Here is a 23,794-nt window from a genome sequence, read left to right on the forward strand (position 1 = left end):
CAGTATTTTTATTCCATTGTTTAAAATATTTTTAATTTATTCGATGAGTCTTTTTATAGTATAGCAGATTATGCACCAGGATTTTTCTCTCTGAAAACTGTTAAGTTTTTGAAATAACTGTGAAATCCATAGTAGTCTTGGATAGGGTTAAAAGGAAAGCGATGACATGCTGAAAAAGGATTGAAATTTTTCTTCTGTTCTTCCTACTTCCTAAAACAAAGCTTAGGAACTCTTTTACATAAAACATTTATAGTATAATTTTGGAGACTGATATTATTCAATCTTTTTGAATTACTATTACCCAAAATGCTTATAAACTTATAAACTTTCCTCCAACATTCATGTATCTTGATGTAACTAATGCTCCAAGCGTATCACTTTGGTTTGAAACTATTCACTCAGTGTTTTCATTCCAAACTTGAGTATTTTAGAAAATAGCGTAATATCAGATGGAGAAAGGAAAGTTTAAAAAAAAAAAAAAGAAAGCAAAAGCCCCTCAGTACTACAAAACAACAAAAAAAACCCAGGAAGCTAGATACATAATCTGAGTAATATTTTATAAGGTATGTTCCAAGCCATATTAGTAGCTGTGATAGTCCATTAGTCATAAGAGAGCAAACTTCAGCTTAATAAAGCACGTTATACCAAACACAATGCAAGAGGAAAAATCTATTTCTTCTGTGTTTCGTATCTGATGTATTGTACAGAACTTAAATGTTATGAAAAATTAGAAAATATTTGCTAATTTTCCATTATTTCTCTTTTTGTATAGCCCTTTTGTGTAAGGTTGTTAAGTTAACTAGTCTGATAGTACAGAGAAGAATGAAGGGTTACTGTTTGCTAAAATCTGGCTGGATGGCCAGGCCCAAAGAGTGGTGGTGAATGGAGTTAAATCCAGTTGGTGGCCGGTCACAAGTGGTATTCCCCAGGGCTCAGTATTGAGGCCAGTTCTGTTTAAGATCTTATCAGTTGATCTGGCTGAGGGGATCAAGTGCACCCTAAGTTTGCAGATGACACCAAATTGGGCAGAAGTGTTGATCTGCTTGAGGGTAGGAAGGTTCTACAGAGCAATCTGGACATACTGCATCAATGGGCCACGGCCAATTGTATGAGGTTCAATAAGGCTGAATGTCAGGTCCTGCACTTGGGTCACAACAACCCCATGCAACATGACAGTCTTGGGGAAGAATGGCTAGAAAGCTGCACAGCAGAAAAGGACCTGGAATTGTTGATCGACAGCTGGCTCAGTATGAGCCAGCAGTGTGCCCAGGTGGCCAAGAAAGCCAACAGCATCCTGGCTTGTGTCAGAAATAGTGTGGCCAGCAGGACTGGGGAAGTGATTGTTCCCCTGTACTCAGCACTGGTGAGACTGCACCTCGAATACTGTATTCAGTTTTGGGCCCCTCACTACAACAAAGACATTGAGATGCTGGAGTGTGTCTGAAGATGTTCAACAAAGCTGTTGGGAACTGAGGCTGTTTGGCCTGGAGAAAAGGAGGCTCTTGTTCCTCTTTTTTTCTGCTTTTAGATGATATCTAGGCTTAGACTTCTCAGAAGCTAAGTTAGACTTAAATCTTGACTTAGTTCTAGAATAGAGAAAGTAAAAATGTTGTTTCTAGAATACCACATTCATGATACTTTGCCAGACTTTTCTCTCTGCAACTTTGAGCTTTTTTGTCTGAATAATTTTTGTTGCCATTGAAACCACTTACCTTAGAAAGATGCTAGAATTCTTTAAAGCTTATTAAAAGATGGAATTTCTTTAAAGGAGGGAAACAAATAGAAAAAGTGTTGGAACGCAACATTTCCTATAATAATTTTCGCCTATATGCAGGTCCAGAAGATTACCTTAGTTCCTTACTTGTAGTCTACTACTTTCAGAATTCCATAAATTAGTGGCATGGCATCTTGTTCTACCCATCATCTAGATTAGATCTTGATTTGAATATTCACTGCTGGCAGTAACTGCAGAATCGTGTGAAATGTCTGGCTGTATCCAAGGTGTGTATTGACCTAGGGAGGTTTGCCTGGTGCAGAATAATGAGATTTCTATTGCGTAATTCTTTTTTCCTCTGGGGTGGTTTTTCATCATATAGTAAATCCCTAGAGTTGGGTTCTTTGTCCTCCTGGGCATCAGACAAGGGATTAACAAGGTTCAAAAATCATAACGTTTTCTAATGTGTTTATTTGAGGAAATAAAAGTAGGGCATTTAATGCCTGCATTAAATTATAATCTCATAGTAACATTCATGATTTTGGCTGGGGGATGTTATACATATATGTCTAATACGATGAGTAGAATTTTCCTGAACTACATCAATTATTTAATATTGGCCAGACGTTATTAAATATGAAGGGAAAATGGCTTTTGATTAAAGCTACCTATGGATATCACTCTGTATCCTATCCAATCCAATATTGTTCACTCAGCTTCCTGTTGAGAAACTATTTCAATGTTTTATAACAATAACTGAAATGATCTCTTGTCTAATATAGCAAATCATTTAGGGGACAGCTCTTGAAATCTGACATGAAACTGATTATTTGCAGTTGCAAAAGGATACTGAAATGAAAATATGAGTGAAATGACATTTCACTTAAAATTATGCTTGACTTTCACTATGGAGAGAGAGGAATGCGAAATGAATGGAAGAAAACTTGGCCTAGTTCAATATATAGAAGACCAAATCCATTGTGATTAATTACAAGAGAGCGATTAGTGGATGTTAAAACCCTGGTCTAAGTTTGAAATAAATAATTTTAATAAGACCATTAATATATTTTATTGTTGTTTTATTGTTATTATTATTCATGCTTTGATATTGCTATGGTAACCTAGAGAGCTCCTTCTCTCTCTTTTACAGAAGGTGAGGAGACTGGAGTGATGGATAGCCTATTGGAGGCCTTGCAATCAGGTGCAGCTTTTCGAGACCGAAGGAAAAGGACACCAAGGTCTAAAGGTGAATATTCTATTTTATATTTTATTTCCCAAAGAAAGTTAAAAGGCTTATGGGTCCAGTGCTCTAGAACTAAAATACTGTCAGGTTTAATTCTTTGTTGCAATGACAACTATCGGGCATGTTCAGGTTGTTTGCTGATGTCAGTAGCACTTTGGAGATCAGTTTACTGAACTTAGTGTAGCCTGATTATTGTGACAAGACTCTTCGACATAACCACACGTACTTTAACTTTTTAGGGTTTATAGTTGAAGGGGGGAAGTAAAAGTCATCTTGCCCGATAAGTGAATCAAATCATTTCACTGGTATATAACCGTCACTTTAGCCCTAGAAATATCAAACTTCTAAATAATTCTGCTTAGTAGTGTTGTTACAATACTCAAGTAACTTTCAAAGATGTGTTTTATTTCCATTGTTTCTTTGCTTTTGCAGACGTACCGCAAAATCTCAGTCCAACCACACAGCGGCCTGTGCTGAAAGCTTGTAACCATGGTAATGAATCATATTCATGAATTGCATGCTCTTCTTAAGTTAGCTTGTGTAGTTGTTCTGTGTTTTCAGAAGACTGCTGTGATTTTTTCAGTGTTCTACGTTAGTGGAATACTTAAACCGTATTGGAACATGCTTTTTAAGAATCACCTGAATGTTACATCTTGAAACTATATTTATCGATTATTTTGCAAAGCTCTTCTCTCTTTTGTGGGTTTTTTATTTATTTAAAGTTTGGTTGTGATTTTAAATGTAGTACTTTTATAATCATTAAGAGCAGTTATGCAAGGGTTTTACAATGGATTATAGAACTATAATAGAAAGCATAGATTGCAGAATGTTTTAAATGTTACTAAGTGTTTATGATATTGAATCAGAGAACTTTTTGCATTCGTTCCGTTTTTCTTTGTCTTGGTTTTCTTGATACTGTAGCTGGAATGGTTTAAGCTATCATTTACCAGTATCATTCAAAAGTGATGTTGCATCAGAAAAGTAACAGTAAATTAATCAGTTACTTCATAGAAAAATCTTTCTCCAAATTTTGAGCATAAGTCTTATGCATATGTTTATTCATAAACTCCTGAAATGTCCCTCTGTAATCAGTAGGACTTGCTCGTATGTGAAAAGTTACAGTGAGAGCGCGGGTGCTCTTTAGTTCTGTTTGTTAGACAATCTTCAGAATGTTATTATGTTAGCTGTGTTTTAATTCAGCTTGAGAAGTCCAGAGTGACTGTTTTCAGTGCCTCACAACTTGTGGTCTTAGGAAAAAGCTTATATATGGAGTATCTCCGTTAAAGAAAAATTTTCATTTAAACGTAAAGAAAAAAAAAATCTTCTTTCTTAGTTTTGTAAGCAGAATGCATTATCCTTTGATATTTAATGCACCACAGAGTTTATAAAGCAGACGCCATCAAATTGACGATATTAATTATACCTCATGTTAAAGTGTTTAGTTCTTAAGTGTCTATAGCAAAAAAAGAACGTACAGAATTTGGCATTATTGAACACAAAATTAAAGAAAATAGAGCTGGAAGGACAGTTTAAAGATAATTGATTCACTTACAGGAATTGACTCAAAGAAGAATCAAATATATTTAACACGTGCTTGTCTAGCACATAACATTGATATTTGAATAATATCTACAGAGCACATCTGAATTTATCCTATAAATGTTTCTGCTTGTAAGAACAATTATGTTGAATGTTGCTTCTTTTCAGCCCACTTTATCTATCTAGCTAGCTGTGGACAGACAGCGTAGTTTCCAGTTTTCAAACTAACTGCATTTGGACAACCATCAGCCATGTTTTATGTTTCAGGTTAAAACCAAAACCCTAAAAACAAACAAAAACAACCCCAAGATTTTATTTCTGCAAAATCTTAGTTTAACCCAGGGGCTGATTTGTACATCATATGGATATAATTTGGTACTGAAGTTTGAAGGTTAGACATTTGATTTGGAAAGAAGAATAAAAGTAAACTCTTGGATTTTTTTTCTTGTTTTTACCAAAGTCAGTTTTTCATAGATCATTTTGAAACAATCTGATTCTAAGACATTTTAAAATATTCAGCTTTCTTTCACTTGTTTTGTTAGCTCAGAAACAGCATAATACGACTCTAAACTTTCTTTTAAGGAATTCATTAGGATGTTTTTGATTTGTTGATGCTTGTCACAATGTGTACATGTTGCATCTTCCTATCTTGAGCCAAACAGCACCAAACTTGATGTAGGTTATGGTGAGTTTGCTTATCAAAGCCTTTTTGACTTTTTGATAGAAATATAGGGTCATTAGTTGCTCCAAGCTCATCTTTGAGGTGAACTTTTTTTTTGCTATTCAAAGTCTGTGTAGGTAAGTTGTGAATTTGCTTTAAATAATTTATTTATTTTGTTATTGGGAAACTAGAAATTATGTGGATTGCATACTATCTAGAATGAATACAAGACCCTGAGTATTGAAGTTTATATTTAGACAGTAATAACCTCAGTGAAGTTAATGATGTGGCTTAGTCAAAGCAAGAATTATAATGATAAAGTTTCTTTGATTTTCTGTTTCTGAGTTCAACAATGTATAATGTCAGGGTTTTTTCCATATTATCCACTATATAATTTTTTCTTGCACTTTATATTTCATGCAGATACATATGCAATGACCTAGTCTTTCTATGTATATGTGTATAATGAGCGATGAATACTTTATATTATGGTTTATTATATACACACTGTATAAGCAAGAAGTCTGTGATTTCAGCCCACTTCAGAAAAATTGGAATATATCATTAGACAGAAGTATCGGCTTGCTCTTCCGTTGATTTGCTATTTTTCCAAACTAAAATTTCAAATAGATGCTGAGTTTTGTATCACAGCGAAAACGTACTTGGTTACTGTAAACTTAAAATATGTGGAGACCGATAAAGCCTTCAAGCAGCAATTTAAGCACTTTCCTTGTTTGCTTCTGTACTGATTTCGGCTGTTTGAGTTAACTGGTTTGGTTACTGCTGCTTCTGATGAGACTAACAAATTTACTCATAGTAGATATGCTTTATTAATACACACTGCTGATTCATACCTAGGATGAACTATTTTGAATCATCATGCAGTCAAAGAATTACAAGCCATGACTTGAAATGTCTGTCCTCTGCATCGTTCAGAGTGTAGCAATCTCTGTCAGGCCGATGCCATCAAGTTCTAGCTAATCTATTCTGTTTCAAAACAAAACAAAAACGAGCAAATAAATAAAAACTGATTTAGTCTTTATGATTAAAGATATTTCTCTAAAAAAGTGGAATACAAATCAAACCCAAGCACAGATGGGAACTAGAACTCCATGTCTCACAAGGGATGGCAAGGGAGAGAAACACAGCTAGAATGCACGCTTTCTCCATAACTGTAATAGAAATGGAAGCAGGAAGGAAATCTCTCTAACCATTACCATTGTCATCCTCAGTACGATGCTACTCACGGTACCAAACTATTGCTTGCTCGTGAGACCAAGCCAAGCCCTATAAAACAAAGTAACACAGAGGAGCAAGCTGAAACTACTTAGCTGTAGAACTGAGAACTGAAATTGTTTCCTTTAACTAAATGGACTGCCTAAGTAAAAAAAAAAAAAAAAAAAAAGGAGGGAATAATAAATTTAGTGGAATGCTAGTCATTGGTAGGCTGTTTTTCTCTTCGTGATTTGTTGAGCTCTCCAGAAATCTCTGATAGTGTTCAGCTGATATTTCTGACTAAAAGGGAGCACTGGTTCTCATGCTGCATCCTAGAGTAGCCTCTTGAGTGTGTTATTTTATTTTCAGTCCTACCATACTCTTCTTTTATTGAGCAGATTGCCTCATTCTAACATGGTATGTGTTTTTTGTCAAGCTTAAATGTACTCTATTTCTGTGATCAGAATTGCCAATCGTATTTTTTCTGCTTGTGACAAGGTCCATCAAGTCAGATAATTTCTTGCCAAGGAAAAGCCCTGCTGCATAACTAATAGAAATAATACACATTTGGAACTGCTGGATCTTTGAAATGTTCCAACATCTTAAGAATGCAAACAATTTTCACTCGATTTTTGTTGACATAGCTATGATTGGTATATTTATTTTCTTTGTTTCCATTCACAGTGCTTTGATTTTTTTAAATTAACAACTGATTTACATGTATGTTCAAAACTACCCGATAATGTTACAGTTTGCTTTAAGTGCAAAAGAGCCATAAAATGCAGTAAATATTGTGGTATATGCTTTTGCTGTAATTCCTATTTGGAGCACTGTATGACACAAGTAGAATATTTGTATAGTTTTAGTGTCGTGCTTCGGTAAGGTTTTGATTCAGTAGCGTCTAACAGGGGAGCTTGTTTATTTTGTTTAGGGAGCAGAAGAAAGCACTTAATTTTCAATGATCAGGATTTTGCACTTTAGATAGAAGATCATTTCAAGCAGCTAACAGCTATGGCTGATCTGAGTTTATCAATTATTTACAACAACAGTCAAGGCATATTTGCAGCTTGCACGTTTATTTGAAGCTAGGTAAGTTCAAATACACATAGCAGCATACCCAGGATAGCACGGAGCCCACTGTAGCACAGAAAGCTGCATAATTCACTAAGTTTTCAGTCAGGCTTTGCAGCTTGCATCAAGTTCTCTGCTGCTATGGCTACGCATTTATTTGCAGTAACATTAGCCAAGGTAATGTTACCTGAAATGCATGAATACAAATTGGAGATGCAGCTTTGATTGCATGTATATATACCTCAAATGTAGCAGAAAGTATTTTTCTTTAGAAGTAGATTGTATTCAAAATGCTCTGAGTAAAGAAAATGGAAGTTTAAAAATACAGATTGCTTTTTGTAACTGCAAAGGTTGAAAGAAATTTTTCTGTTGCATCAGTAATTGGGTTGTGGAATATGCTTCCAAAGGTAGCAATAAGGTCTTGTTTCTATATTCAAATCAAACTTCCATGGTAAGAGATAGTCTTAATTACGATAGCTGTTTGTTCAGTAAATCTATAAACAATAGAATAATTTTCATGTCACATTTAGTCTGAGGCATTTTAAACACCTCTGTTAAACAAAATCCATGTCAAGCAATGTCATTCTGGTCCCAATTAATCAGAAGAAAACCCTTTTTTCATGTTCCTTGAGTTTTTTTCATCTCTTATTCATAATAGAACTGTCATCTGAGGTTCATATTAGTGTCTCTGCTACCTTATTTTTGACAATCAAAGCTGACAATGAGCCCGGCTCATCTTAATTCTTGAAACTGACAGTGCATCCACTTACAGGTCACTGTTTTGTTTCATCATTCCTATATATGACAGCAAAGTATGATTGACATTTCAACCTATTTTTTCCTTATTTTTTTTCTTAAATCTGTATATGTTGCTGTCTTTTCCACAACTGTATGTAGCGAACATTAGAAAGTACCTAATACTGGAGAAACAATGAAACCTGTGAAGATAACTTTTTACCCAGTACAAGTTAGGTAGTAAAGATGCTTTCTTGAGCACCACCAGTTCTTCATGGTACATACTATTTTGAAGGCGCTATGCACGTTACCCTGTTCTTCTTTCTCTGTGTGATCTAAAAGCATCAGTGTTGGTACCTCTGGTGGTGAAAATTTTTGTAAGGCTTTGCAAAGTTTTACTCAATAGCCAAGTTTCTTTGGCTAAAGACTTGGAATATCTATAGGCACTGATATGAATTGAAACATTTAATAGGATTGATATTAAAAAAACCCAAAACATAGTTCTCAGTTGTACTCATTTTAAGACCAAAGCTTAACTTCAATATTGATTTCATAGGTCAAGTAAAGTTGCTGCTTATTCTAACAGAAAGAATGACCCTGAAAACATCTACACTGTTTAATAAAGTAATAAAGAGGGGTTTTCCTGGAGCAGGCATCAGAGGTCAAAGAGACTGTGACTGTAAGAGTCAATTTTGCACGTGTGGAAAAAGTATTCAGACAAGGAAGTGAATTTACTCATTTTTGTTTGTTTAGAACTATTTCTGCATTACCATAGTTGCACACACATACAGTCTCTCACAGAGATGGCCCTGAAGAATTAACATTCCAAAGTATCTAGGAACGAGATTAATTTCGATGCAAAGTTTTTAGGATCTAGTGATCTCCCTCTCTCGTATTTTAATCTTGGAGAGGAAGAAGTATTAAGTCAGAAGGGATGACAGCCAGCAAGAAGAGTTTTGGATGGAAAAAGACATTTTGTATTTTTTTTTTTCCCCAGAGCCTGTCCAACAAAGTTAATAAAATCAACCTTTATAATAGACTGACATAAAGAGAGGTATAAAGCACTCATTTATTTATTTGTTTATTATTTATTTTTAAATGCTACATGCTGCAAAATGGATCCAAGCTCTGTGAAGAATGGAAAAGCATACTTCAAATTGGTAGTAAATGCATATTAGTACTGTGAAAATATTGATATAGACAAAAAAAAAATAATTTGTTAACTTGCCCTTAGTATAAGCCAAACACACACTGCGTCAACCTTAGCACTACCCCTGTTTAGAAAAGGAGAGGAGGAATTGTATACCTACAAAAAAATGCCTGTGTCTATTTTATTACTCCTCTTATAAAGTCCTGTGAGATTTCTCTTCTCAAGTACCATGAGTAAAATGGCATGCATATCCTACAGTTCTATGTCTTATAAAGAATTATATGTGAGCATAATATAGACAAGAAAGAGAACCAAAGCTTTTTAAGAGTAAAAATTTTAGGTACCACCTTGAGACAAGGTGGACCTTTTAATGGGGCTTATTCTCTAGAGGTTTGACAACTTCATTCCTAAAATGAGACCCTTTGAAGATATCAAATTAGACACTCGAAAAGCTAATAGCTTTTGTAAATATCTTGCCAGTGTTCATTGGTACTAGTTGAATAAGACCACTTCTCTCAAGGGAGGCAAGGACGTTTTCTGCAAGATAAGAACTGTGGCGAAGAGGTGACATTTGAAAGCAGTGACAGTGTATACTCCATAATTGCACATACGGTAAATGTCAGGTTCATAATCATCTAGCTAGGCAACTAGATTTCCAAACGGTACAGCAGGCAAGTTGTATACTCAAGGCAGTCTTCTGAATGCACCAGTGCACAATCTTAAATCTGTGCAAGGAGCTGTGAATCACCAACAATTTACCAATATTTGTTTTCTCATTGTTTACTCACACAGAACTTCTCATTTGAAGACAATTACTGAGTTGACTTGTGTAGCGAAGTTTCTGTCACTTCTCACAGCACTTCTCAAGTCTCTTCCGTATTTGTTAAACAAAGTTTTAGGTATAGGTTTACCAGACTCTTTCACTTCTGTTTCCTGAAGGTTAAGAACAAGTAGTATCAAAATTCCTGCATCTTTCTTCAAAGACTTGAAGAACTCTCATCCAAATAGAATAAATAATGTATCTATCCACTGAAAACTGCCATGTAACTTTCTTTGCCATGTAAATGAAGTATTCCCTTAATGTTCTGAGGTGTTTTTTCTCCTTTGGGAGAATTTAATTTTATTTTCTTCCCAAGTGAGTGTTGCAACAGAGCAAAAATATACAGTTTGAAAGAAGTACTGAAGTTATATTTCTGCCTGATTTTTTTCATTGTAAGCCAATGCTCTGCAAAGATACAAATAAAGGACTTAAAATAGATGCAGGGAAAACAAGGGTGTCTAGCAGCTTCTTCCCTTTGTTGGGGTAGGAACATTTAGAAGCTTTACTTTCAAGTTTTGAAATACTCTAAAGTGAAATTGGTATTGAAGTTGAACCAGAACTGGTGGTTGTGTCTGTAAGTTGTTTGATAAATGCAGCATCATCTTTGTCTCATTCCAAAAATAGATGAGTCTTGTGTATTTTCATCATACATGCCTAAGGCAAAATCTACATCAATCACCCAGCAAAATAATCAGAAGCCTCAAGAGACTTTTTCTTGGTGGCTCAGACTTGGAGATCACGAGTGTTAAAGGAAGGAAACATAGGGGGCAAATACAACTTTTACATGAAGGGCAGAAGGAAAGATGATAGCCAGACTTACACTGAATGATCTGGAGCAGTGTGAGGTAGTTGGGAGTGTAATTCCTCTTTTCTTATGTTGATGTAACGTACAACTCCAAGATGAGAAGCTATACTTTAAGTAATTTCAGGAAAGAATGTTTAGATTTTGGAGGATATTAGGCTAATCAAGAATCTATTCACTTTCAACATACGCTGCAAAATAGTTTGATGCTTTTTCTTGGTGTGGTAATGTGGGGTGGTTTTTTTTAAAAAAAAAAAAAAAAAGAAAGCAAGATCATTTTAACCAAATGGAAAAATTACTTGAAATCCATCATTTGCAAAAACCAGGATTGCTCATATATACTTTTTTTTAAAAAAAAGAGATTATAACAAGGCCTTGTTAGTAATCATTGTCTTTCTGTTACAATATTTTGTCATGATATCCTAAAAAGAAGACATTTTTTCTAATGATGAGGTTTTTTTATTCTAACAGGGAAAAGAGTTTTTCTCGTGCTTTATCATCTTGTGATATTTATCTAACTCCATATAGAAGAACCAAAGAAAACCTGTTATATGACCCTACAAGTTTAACCATATTTGCCTTAGTTTTCAAAACATTAAAAACTGAGGTTTAGAAAACCAAGAGTGAATTTATTCTACATTGTATTCAAACTGGCAGTCCTTGATTTTTCTCTCTCCTTGTGGCATAGCGAAACGATAAAATAAGAAATTGAAAAGATAACATCGAGAATACTTAGTGTCATAAACAGAGAAATGGAATGGAATCTCAGCAGATTTTCAGCATGGGCAAATCATTATCTCAGAGTCAGGGTTTTTTTTAATCTGTTTTCTTAGGCTTTAAGCCTGTTTCTTTGTATTTGAAAGGAGATGAATTTACATGGTACGTTACAGTACAGTGCACATACAGATATTTGAATTAGCTCTGGATAAACTAGTTTGTCTATTTGAAGCAGGATAGCTTTTAGGCCAGGAACAAATTTGAGTGTCACAACCCTGTTTTGGGGTTTCAAAACAAGTTTGGATATCTGTGTACAGCACCTAATCGAGCTAGGCAGAGGCAGTTTCAGGAGCTATGTCCAAGAAAACTGAAAGCCTTAAAACACAGAAAAGTAGAATGAGCTGCCATAATGAACAATCTTTTATAGATTTTTTTTTTCTATTTCTAAAATCTGAATTAGCTAATTTAATAGGGTGTAGATTTTTACATCTAGAATCACTTTGTCACTTGAGTTCTTCCTTGCCATTTGAGAACCTATACCAGCTACTAACACTGCATTTTCTGATAATAGCTTATAGTTTTTTATAATTCTTATCATTTAAAAAAAAAAATTCTTCATAAACATAAAGAGGGGAAACTATTTTAAATAACTTGAAAACAGGATATGCCTCCTGTTTTGCTCAATTTACTAACAGTTTGTTTTATTTAAAATATGAGATTAATTTCTACTTCACCAAAAAATAAGTTGTAATAGTGGGAAATGGCAAAGACTGTATTTATATCATAGATATTTGTTGCATGGAATGGAATGAAATCACCACTACGTTGGTATAAACTTCTTGGATAAAAGAGCTTAATAGAACCACAGGTAAACTATTTGTTGGCAAATGCCTGCCTAATGGTACACAAGTTGATAGGCTGGTATTTTCCTGGCTAGAGCTTCCAGGTCATGATATCCATTTTACTTCAGTCACTAGATTTTTTGTACTTATAGTGGAACTCTGGGAACAGAAGAGCTAAGGAACAGAAGGGCAGTTTACAGGGATATGGAAAACATGATTTAAATCCTATCCCTAAGGGATTAAGGGAATCTGGAAGAACTAGGGTTAAACACAGCTGAGTGATGTGACACCTAGATTTTACTGGTCTTTTAGTTTGGGAACTGAATTTATTTACAGCAGAAAAAAATAGTATCAGAATTGTGTACCTTAACTGAGAGGCAGTGATTTGAGGTACTACAGATGCGTTCACCAGAGAAATAAGTCTTCAAGGTGGAGACTGATAGGTTACATTGATGTTCCAGCTGTTTCCTCTAGCCTCTGGAGAAGGGATCAGAATATATACTCTACTAATAGAGATAGTATCCAAAGTACTATGTAATAGAATGAAACATCTTACAAAAATGGTCTCCTACATAAAGGCTTCTATTGCTTTTATAGCTTTATATAAGGTTGAGGTTTTGTTATAAGATTGGGGTTTTGTTTGTTTTTTACTGGAGTCATAATTACATTTGTTGATTTTTATTTTTTTATGTTTTCTTAGTTTCAAAAGTAGAGATTCCTTGCCGAATAGTTTACTTCAATTTCTTGCCAAAATTTCTTTCTTTTGCCGCAAAACTCTCTCGAGAAATTTATCCAAGGACCTGTTCTTATTTCAGTGGGTACATTTTATTGCTGTCACTACCACAGAAGAGAGACTTAATATACTTTTTCTTCCTACGTTCTAAAATATAAATATTTTCTTTGATCTGTCTTTTCTATAGGAAGGTAAGCTTTATGATGTCTAATCTTTCATTCTACCATCATTAGAACTGGGTGAGTCAATCTAATGATTGCAAACCTGCTGATAAGTCTTGTGAACATGATGCCAAATTAAGCAATTAGGCCAACGGAGGAGATTGGGGAGGGCTCTGTTAAATTTTGGTTGGTGTTTGAAAAATGAGATACAACTGAATGATAACTACATCAAAAGAAATGCTACAAGCTGGTGGAGTGCCCTATCGTTTCCTCTGGTCCTAAACCATTGTGAGTGAGGGGGGAGGGTTGTAGGCTTTGGTTTTGGGTTGTTTGAGATTTTTCCCAGTTTATATTGTTTGATTCTTAAGCTGAGATCTACAGGGTCTGCTTTACAGATGTACCAAACATCTACAACTGCAGCGAAAACAGTAGGATCAAAGCACTGAACACGTAAAGTGCTTTATAATGTTAATAATTCTGGGATATTAGGTATCAAGCATTTTTAACTGATGTCCCAAAATTAATATACGTATTTAATCTCTTGAAGAGATAAAATACCTCATATAGATACACAATTTAGGGAACTTAGGCTTCTTATACTGGCTAGAGAGAGGGACGATACCCATCTTGCACAGGCGTTAGCTTATGTAAGTTATTAATAGTCAATGAGCTCAGGCCTCTAATTTAAAGTGCTTGAGGCTGAGAGACCTGAAGAGATTTCTCCATGCTTTAATTCTCTATCTATTATAAAGTTAATAAAACATGGCACAGCACACTCAATACCAAAGATAAAACAATAGCTTGAATAGCTGCTTTTTAAGTTAGCACATTCTGTCCCAGGCAATGAATGATACAAATTCTTGTGAAGGGAAGAACAAAAAGAAAAAAGTAGTTCTCTTACAATGCGTGTATATAACATTTACATTAAATTTTGATAGCTAACTTTGTCGTGCTTCCAAATTCTAGTACTTTGATACTTAGCTCTTTCCTTTACTGTAGAGTGTGTTTGTGTAATTTGTTATATTGCTACCTGCAATGATAATATTTTTGAGTGTACTATAGTTTCATTTGGCAGGCTGGATTAAGAGTAAATGAATCAGTACTGTGGCTTTAAGTTATGTAGCTTCTCTGCTATGCAAGATAAGTTTGTAATTTCAGCATAAACAGTAAATTGGGATTGATGTTGCAAACTCTGTTTTGGCTATTCAGCACAGAATAAAAAGTACTTTGCTTCAGGTAATCCCTAGTTTTATAATTGTACTGTAGATGGTAGTCTTCCCCTTTCCCTAAGAAATAAAAATCGTTTTAATTCTGTGTGATCCATCATCAGGCAACTACTCAAAAAGTAACATTCTTAAATGCTCTCAAATGTCCAGTAGCAAAAATAAATGAAGGGCAGAGTGCATTAAGGGATTTCCAGTTGTGTCTCACAGGGCAGAGAAAACTGCTGTGAGAGAGCTCTTGGGATAGCTCCCGCTCTTGCTGCCTTTAGCAATAGCTTCCTGACTAATCAGTCTCCAAGCTTAGCCCGGTGCTTTAAGTCTGTTCTGTGTTGCCAGCTGCTGATTGAAAACAGGACACAGCCAATTACTCTCCGCTGAGTTTACCCAGTCTCTGTTTATCCACCTAACAGCAGTTGCTCTGAGATCATTTTATGAAAACTTGTTATGTAGTGAGATCTCCTGTTATAAAATACTGGCTTTGTTTCAATGGGGTCAAAAATATAGGAATCTTATGACCTAAGATTGAATATTCTATTATTTGGAATAGTTGGTTGCTATGGGACAGAGAACAAAGCATGCCGAAGTGGAATTATTTTCTTCCTTTTCCAAGTGCCTAAGACAGTCAATTAAAAAAAAATTGTCTTCATTATTAAAAATTTAAAAATAAACTGTTAATGACTGTGTCTTTAATTGAGGATAGTACTAGCTATATCCTAATCTCTTAGTTTGAGGTCTGATCTTCCCTGATGGATTTTTTCCTTCCTTTCTAGTTATTTCTGAAGCCATATGAGTAATACCTAATGGTAGTTTTTCTTGCTCCCAACCACATTTTGTCACTTCTTGATTCTAAGCCCATGTTTCTTACTCGTCTATCGGTGGTACAGGACGTTAGAACATTCAACAGTACCACTTAACTTCAGCATACAAACCACTTTACTTCTACTTCAGTCTGTAACTGCAGATTTAGCCTAATAAAAAGGGCATTTTTGACCTGTACCAATAAACTATAAAATGCACTGTGGCCTAAATGAGAATATTACTTATTACAGAAATCTTCTACACTCACATTAGTCATAAAGCTTTGGTGGAATTGTGCATGTTTAAGGAACTAAGCAACCACAAAGGCCGCAGAGGGATCTCCAGCTAATCTTTTCTGGGAAAGCTGTAGTAACTCTAAATGCAGTATACTTCTGATTGCTATTTTAGCTTTCTTAAGAGAGGCAAATGAGAGGCAGGTCAGCATTAACTTCAAGTATTATACTGTCCAAACTTTCTAAAATATTTTTAAATTAGGTAGCCATATTGTTTAAGTCTTTTTAAAGATCTGAGGGGTAGGGCAGGGCAGGGTTCAAACATCATACACTCATATCTCCCATCCAAAATTGTGTGTCAGTCAGATTCTGGATTTGCTCAGAAATTGTTCTAAGGTGCACTTTGAGAACTGCTAGCTCTGGTATTGCACCATGCAATCCAAGAAGGTGTTCTTCATCTGTGCTTCTACAATGTTAGTAGATTGAGTAGTTGCAGAGTATTTTCTCTTATACTTAGCACTTCTCTGCTTTTAATTTAGCCCATTTAAAAAAAAAAACAAACAACACCACCAAAAAAAAACAACAAACAAAGCCAGGAGTTACTTCTTATTTTTTAGTTTGCAAATCTTTATTCCCTTAGCCTGCATTGACATAGTGAAAGTTATTTAAATGTTTGCAATAAGTAATACATTTCTGCAAGTGATAAGAAAACGTATTTGGACAAGAACACTTTCTAGAAAGAATACTAACTGCATTTTATATAGAAATAAGTTTGACTAAAATTAATCTTCCAAAGTCTGGTTTTGTTGAACCTAAACTGAACAAGTTAGGGAGAACAATAGGAAAATATGAGAAATCGGAAAGCTCTTTTTAAGCTGCCAGTGTGTGTGTTAGTAAAGGGCACACTCCGCTGCCTTATGCTTTTGGCTTCAGTTCCAGATTTCAGCCTTACTTTTTTTAGTTATTAATGTGCAATTCTCTTTACATTGGATTGTACACCTACAAAAACTGAATTGAGTGCAGTAAAATTTTATAATCTATTCGTTTTCTTGGAATATGATTGTCATGGTTTGATGTGGAGGGGTGGTGGTTCTGGTGGCAGGAGAGGGATTTTGCTCCCTGCGACCTCCCCGGTTTTGGAACCGGGTTAGGCTTAGTTCTGGCCACCAGATCAGACTGCCATCCCCCTCGGGGTTGAGCCAATCAGCGCCTCTGCGAATTGCCCGATTTAAGTCAGGACAAAGGAATCGGAAAAGGTGCTTCGCCCAGGATCGAGCAGAGAAGGGAGGAGGGCACTGCCCCCGCTCCCTGGCTCCCGGCCGGGCAGCTGCCTGCGTCGGGCCGGCGCCGCCCACGCAGGATGGCGGCGGCAGAGCCAGCTGGGGAACTCGGGGGCACCCCACTCCCGGGGTGCCCACTGGGCTGAGTTCACCCGGAGAGGACTGAGATCTGAGAGAAACAGCCGCATCGACAGCAGGTCAGTGAGGATGGAGCGGGAGGAGGTGTGCCGGAGCCGAGTTTCCCCTGCGGCTGATGGTGAGATGGCAGGCAGCCCCCCTGCAACCAGGACGGCCTCGGTGGAGCAGCGACCCACTCGCAGCCCGTGGGGAGAAGATGCCTGAGCCTGAGGATGGTCGTGTTGGGGTGCACGACAAGGCAGAGAGGCATCTGGAGTCTGCGTGACAACCCACGCCGGAGCGAGTGGCTACAGCTCCCTAAGAACCCGAGAATGTGGTAAAGCCCACACCGGAGCAATCTGTGGGGAAGGATTGTTTCCAGTGGGCTGGACTCACGCTGGAGAAGTTTGTGGATTTTTCCTCGTGGGTAGGGGATCCACTGGAGCAGGGGAAAAGGGTGTAAGGACTCCTTCTCCTTTAAGAAAGAAGCAGCAGTAACAGCATGGAATGAACTGACCTGCACTCCCCCAGTCCCTGCCCCCTGTGCTGCTGGGGGGAGGAGGTAGAGCCGGGAGGAAAAGGAAAGAGGGGGGGGGAAGGTGTCGGTTTTAAGATCTGGCTTTGTTTCTTTCTGTCCTCTCAAGTAATCATTTTTTTTGTTTCCCTTTGTCCTTCTAAGTAATCATTAATAAACTGTTTTGCTTTGAGAAAGCCCTGTCTGTTTTGCCCAGGACCATGGTTGGTGGGTGCTCCCTCTGTTCTTGTCTCAACCCTCAGTCCTTTTATTATATTTTTCTCCTCTCCACTTTACTGGAGAAGGAGAGACTGTGTGAGTTTTAGTTGCTGGATCAGCCTAAAACCACGACAATGATGAGCATGATAGTGGAGAAATCTGCTTCAAGGTGCTTTATATTCAGAAAAGAGTGTGGCATTGCTGCCCTGCACATGATTTTCAGATTTTAGAGCTAATGATGCACTCGGTACACTTGCGTGAGGTACGCTGCCAAGAACTAGAAAAACAAAAAAAACCCATACTGCACTTGAATTGTTTCCTTCTGTTGAAGAGCAGTGCTTTTCTGTAGTGTCAACTTCTGTTGCATCTCTTTGGGACAAAAACAGTTTGGTGGTTCTCACACCACATAGAATCATAGAATGGTTTGGGTTGGAAGAGACCTTAAAGATCATCTATTTCCAACCCCCCCCTGCCCTTAAAAGTATCGTGGTTGGTATTTCAAGTTCTTTTAATGTGTTCTTGTTTGATGTATCAAAGAAATTAAAGTTGAGCTTTGAACCTGTGCCATTTTCAGTACATGTTGAAATCCTTCCTCCTTCTTTTAATGAAAGTAACATACCCTTTAACAGATGTTTTACCCATCATTTTTTAGGAGTTTCTTATCTTTGAGGTATATGAGCTGAGTAGTGCAGTGTTGGATTTAATATTAGCCCTTACACTTGTATAGGAGTGGTGAGTCGAAGTGGACAAATTCACCCAAAGAAAGTTGTAGTATCTTTGAGTTTACACAGTAAATCAGTCCAGGCTTGTTAAGTCAACCTAAGAACAGAATTTCTATCAGTTAAACTTTCTACTGGGATTTATGGTTGAAATGCATATAATACCTCATTACTGATCAATGCACGAGAGATGTTCTGTTGTAATTTGTATTCTTGGGAAGTATCCGTACTAGTTTTCATTTTACGTTTTTGTAAATAAAATCTCGTTAATTATTAACCAGAAATTCAGTGAATCTTGAAACTCACTGTATCACAGTGCAACAATCAAACAGAAGCAGTGATTTTTCTGGGTTACTCTTAATTTCGAAGTTAGGATTCCATTTAATATTACTTACTTCTTTCTTGTTGGCAAATTACATTTTCAGCAGTTTAAGGAAACAAGAAATGCAATGGTCTAACCAATATTATTTGTCAAACTAAATTAACGCGTAAAGGAAGTTAAATAACACTATCTTCCAAAGCAGCAACAAGATAATATTTAAATTATCCAAATTCTATCACCGGCACTTATGATAAAAGTTTGCAGATTTCTTTGTCAAAATCAGAGTTTACCCCAGAGTTTTATTTGTAATGCAGTAGAAATTATCATCTTATAAGTAGAATTTGGGGCAGGAGAGCTATTAATTTAAAGAAAAAGTATTTATAGTTTTTTGCTTGTTTGTTTTGAGAAATTGACTGGTTTGTGCCTGTTCCTTTGCGACTTTTGAGTATGAATGGAAATAGGGAAATAAATTTATTTCACAGAAACAATGGTGTTAGAAATAAGATTGTGTTTTATCTTTTGATAGTCACTTTTTTTAATCTATTCTGGTAATGGCCCTTCTCTACATGTTAGAGACAGAGAGAGAAGAAAGCGCTTATTTTGCAGAAAGAAATCAGCTAAGTATCTTCATTTTTGCTTTTTCCCTGCATATAGGAAGATGTAAAAAAATATGGCAGCTGACATCATAACCAAACTGATTTTTGGAGACTTCAAGTTTACTGGTTTCTTGTGGGGAGTATTTAATTACTAGCCAGTTCATTGGCCCAGCTGCATTAACATGAGTCAGCTGAAGGACTGTTTGGTAGCCCTTATTCAGAGTGGAGTTTGCTTTTCATAAATTCATCAGCATTATCAAAAAAAAAAAAAGTAGTGAGTCTAAGATGTTTTGGAAGGTTTAACAAACCACAGCAGCTTCCTGACTTAAATGTGTGGCCCAACAGGAGAAAGCAGCGTGAAGTTCTCTGTTTTGTTTGGGTTAAAAGTTTTGAAGTGTGCTGCTGAAACACTTTATTTACACATTTTAGTTTCTGGTACAATATTTTCAGTTAATTCAAATTCAGCTCAAATTAACAACTCCATGTGCTCTGGGATAATTAAATTACAGTCTTCTCTTATCTTGGCTCACCATGCAGACTATTGCCCATCCCTATACCTGCTTTTACTCCATTGCTATAGCAGCTCCGTTATTTAGGAATAAATCTTTTCTTCTCCCCATCAGTTGTTGTGAAAGGAATGTAAAGCACCTGTGGAAAAAATTAGCATATTTGGACGGACTTCTTGCGTTTTCTTGTCTGGCTGTGTTCCAGGTGTCTTTATGGCTGTGTAAGGGAAGGAGTATGAAAGGTATTTCAGCTGTTCCTGGTTGTTAAAATTGACCTGGATGTACCTTGGGCTGGGAGGAGGGGGAAGGGAAGGGATGAAGAAAACCGGATTCTCAGGAATTAAGGTGAGAAATAAAAGGGAAAGGATGTGAAGCAAGGGTGAACGAGTGTATTAGCCCGAGCCGTGACAGCCGTGTTGGGGAGCATCAGCCGTGAGATGCCCTTGCGTCGTCCGGGCAACCTGGGTTGCCATGGCGACGGCGGCCGCGGGGCGAGCACCGATCGCCGCCGCCCGGGCCCTCCCGGGGCTGCAGATGCCAGCCGGGTGTTAGCCACCCTCCGAGCCTTTGGCTGGCAAAATGCTTTCATTCCCGGCTGGAGAGAGGCGCGGCCGGAGGCTGCTGCCGGGATCCAGAAGCTGCCGCGCGTTTGGCGAAACTTTTCTCGTCGTGGGTGTTTTTCTGCCTGCCGGTTGGCGAGAGGGAGCGATACGCACGGCTCGAAAGGCAAATTGTTTTCCAAACAAACTAACACTGGTACTACTCCAGGGAAACTAGTGATGATGCAATTAATTTTTTTTTTTTTTTTTTTTTTTAGTATTTATGTAGGAATGTGCATGATTACTGGTAGCACACTCTAATTACCTTCCACGAAAATGGCATAAAAATGACATTATCCCTTTTATTTGTTAATGCATAGCAATGAGCTTTGATGGCAGTAACACAGACACATAATATTTCCCACACAAGTGGGCATTATCTGGAGTTTCAAATGTGTATAGTACTTACTCAGTTTTAAATGGAGTTTTTAAGCCATTTGTCTTTATATACCAGAAAGAATCCTTAAAATAGTCAATTATGTTACACCTTAAAAAAAATTCATCAAAGGAGGGCATCATTTGTGTTTGTTTCTGATAGGTGAAAATTGGTTCACATATATATATAACAGTAAAACCTGTTACTGTATTTTCAGGTGGCTGAGATTTGTAGTACCTTTGTACCACATCAACTGACTGAAAAGACAGAATGTTTGTCTTTCTGTTTTTCTTTCCTATCTGTGCACATCTATTTATAACTTTCAATCCTCTCGCTCAATTTTTTCCTTTAACTCCAGGAAAACCATTGAAACTGCCTGTAAAATGAGAGTTTCGTTATTATTGTTTGGTTCGTGTTTGTTTGCTTTTCAGTTTTTGTTGTTTTGTTGTTTTGGGTTTTTTTTTGGGGGGGGAGGGGGATGGGGAAGAGGGGAGAACACTGTTGTTATTGTAATAGGATACCCAGAACGGTTTAGGAGAAATCCTAGGCTGAAGATAAACATGGTAACTCTTGGTTAAGTGAGTCAGTCATTGAACAACAGGCTGACTGCCGTCAAGAAGAAGCACTTCTGCCACTGTAGATGTATTTGGGGAAAGGGAGGAGTTATGGAATGGGTTACACGGTGAGGAGTTTGTGACCGTATTACCTGAGAGAAATGTCTGGAGCAGAGCTGTGCATACCTATCCTTTTTCTGGTGGGAAGACAAAGAGAAAGAGGAAAAAAAATACATTTTACCAAAAAAGTACATTTTTCTGCATTGTATTGAAAAGTGAAATTTCTTTCCATTTGGCATGAAATATTTGCTTTTTTGAGAGAAAGGAAGAAAAGCAATAGAGAAAGGAGGAGATAGATGTTACTGCTTTTGCTCAACACTCAGATTACTTCATCATTTAGCCAGGATATGAGAAACACAGAGTTAGTTTCTTTTCTCTGCTTGAGAATATTTGTGAATTTTCTAGAAATAAAAAGTCACCTACTGTCATGGTTTGATGTGGAGGGGGGGGGGGGGTTCTGGTGGCAGGAGAGGGGTTTTGCTCCCTGCGACCTCCCCGGTTTTTGGATCCGGGTTAGGCTTAGTTCTGGCCACCGGATCAGACTGCCATCCCCCTCGGGGTTGAGCCAATAGGGCGCCTCTGCGAATTGCCCTATTTAAGTCAGGACAAGGGAACCGGAAAAGGTGCTTCGCCCAGGATCGACCAGAGAAGGGAGGAGGGCACTGCCCCCGCTCCCTGGCTCCCGGCCGGGCGGCTGCCTGCGTCGGGCCGGCGCCGCCCACGGAGAATGGCGGCGGCGGAGCCAGCTGGGGAACTCGGGGGCACCCCACTCCCAGGGTGCCCACTGGGCTGAGTTCACCTGGAGAGGACTGAGATCTGAGAGAAACAGCTGCATCGACAGCAGGTCAGTGAGGATGGAGCGGGAGGAGGTGTGCCGGAGCCGAGTTTCCCCTGCGGCTGATGGTGAGATAGCAGGCTGCCCCCCTGCAACCAGGACGGCCTCGGTGGAGCAGCGACCCACTCGCAGCCCGTGGGGAGAAGATGCCTGAGCCCGAGGATGGTCGTGTTGGGGGCACGGCAAGGCAGAAAGGCATCTGGAGTCTTCGTGACGACCCACGCCGGAGCGAGTGGCTGCAGCTCCCTAAGTACCCGAGACTGTGGTATAGCCCACACCGGAGCAATCTGTGGGGAAGGATTGTTTCCAGTGGGCTGGACTCACGTTGGAGAAGTTTGTGGATTTTTCCTCGTGGGTAGGGGATCCATTGGAGCAGGGGAAAAGGGTGTAAGGACTCCTTCTCCTTTAAGAAAGAAGCAGCAGTAACAGCACGGAATGAACTGACCTGCACTCCCCCAGTCCCTGCCCCCTGTGCTGCTGGGGGGAGGAGGTAGAGCCGGGAGGAAAAGGAAGGTGGGGGGGGGGGAAGGTGTCGGTTTTAAGATCTGGTTTTGTTTCTTTCTGTCCTCTCAAGTAATCGGTTTTTATTTCCCTTTGTCCTTCTAAGTAATCATTAATAAACTGTTTTGCTTTGAGAAAAGCGCTGCCTGTTTTGCCCAGGACCATGGTTGGTGGGTGCTCCCTCTGTTCTTGCCTCAACCCTCAGTCCTTTTGGTTTTTTTTTTTTTCTCTCCTCTCTACTTTATTGGAGAAGGAGAGGCTGTGTGAGTTTTAGTTGCTGGATCAGCCTAAAACCACGACACCTACCCACCAGGTTAGCTACTCTTTCCCAATTGCTGCATGCTCTGAATATCCATGAGTAGTGAACCAGTGCCGATGGGCTGAGAGTCTAACTTAAGTCTCAATGAGAAGTAGGTGTGACAGAGTCAATCAAGACATCCGGCCACTGCCTTGGATCATCAATTAACTTTTTAGATGATGTGCTAGTAAAATCATGTCTAGCTATCAAAATCATATCATGCTATCAAAAAAACATGCCTACAGCCTTTCTTTTCACATCTTTCATACAACCATTCATTTTGTAATAACCCATGAAAACATGCCACAATAAGTGACAAATTTTTTTGTCTGTCTTTGGAGAAACACAATCCCAAGAGAATAAAAGATACTGTTTGGCATAGTTCTGTAGATCATAGAACCAATACTACTACTTTATGGGTTTTTTTTTTTCTTTCTTTCTTTTCTTTCTTTTCTTTTGGAGGTTCATGCTTTGCTACAGGATTCAAATGAACGTAGTGACTTCTGAGGAAAGTTACTGTTCTGATTTCACTTCATATTTTTCCAGATCATCTCCCTCATTGCCCTTTTCTGGGTCCTTCATGGGAGAAATTGTTTTAAAAAGATGATGCATCAATTTAGGCAGAAGCAAGATAAATTCTT

General features: G+C 37.8%; 1 protein-coding gene across 1 annotated transcript in view; it reads left to right on the forward strand.

Moving 5' to 3' along the window:
* Nucleotides 1-23,794, forward strand: part of DIAPH3 (diaphanous related formin 3) — a 250,682-nt gene that overhangs the window by 184,681 nt on the left and 42,207 nt on the right. The window contains exons 27-28 of the mRNA XM_086611740.1: nucleotides 2,865-2,960; nucleotides 3,390-3,449. Coding sequence (XP_086467866.1) covers nucleotides 2,865-2,960; nucleotides 3,390-3,449 — 156 coding nt within the window. The remainder of the gene's footprint in view (nucleotides 1-2,864; nucleotides 2,961-3,389; nucleotides 3,450-23,794) is intronic.

This window comes from Tauraco erythrolophus, chromosome 1, assembly GCF_009769465.1.
Source record: "Tauraco erythrolophus isolate bTauEry1 chromosome 1, bTauEry1.pri, whole genome shotgun sequence".
NCBI classification, from domain to species: Eukaryota; Metazoa; Chordata; class Aves; order Musophagiformes; family Musophagidae; genus Tauraco; species Tauraco erythrolophus.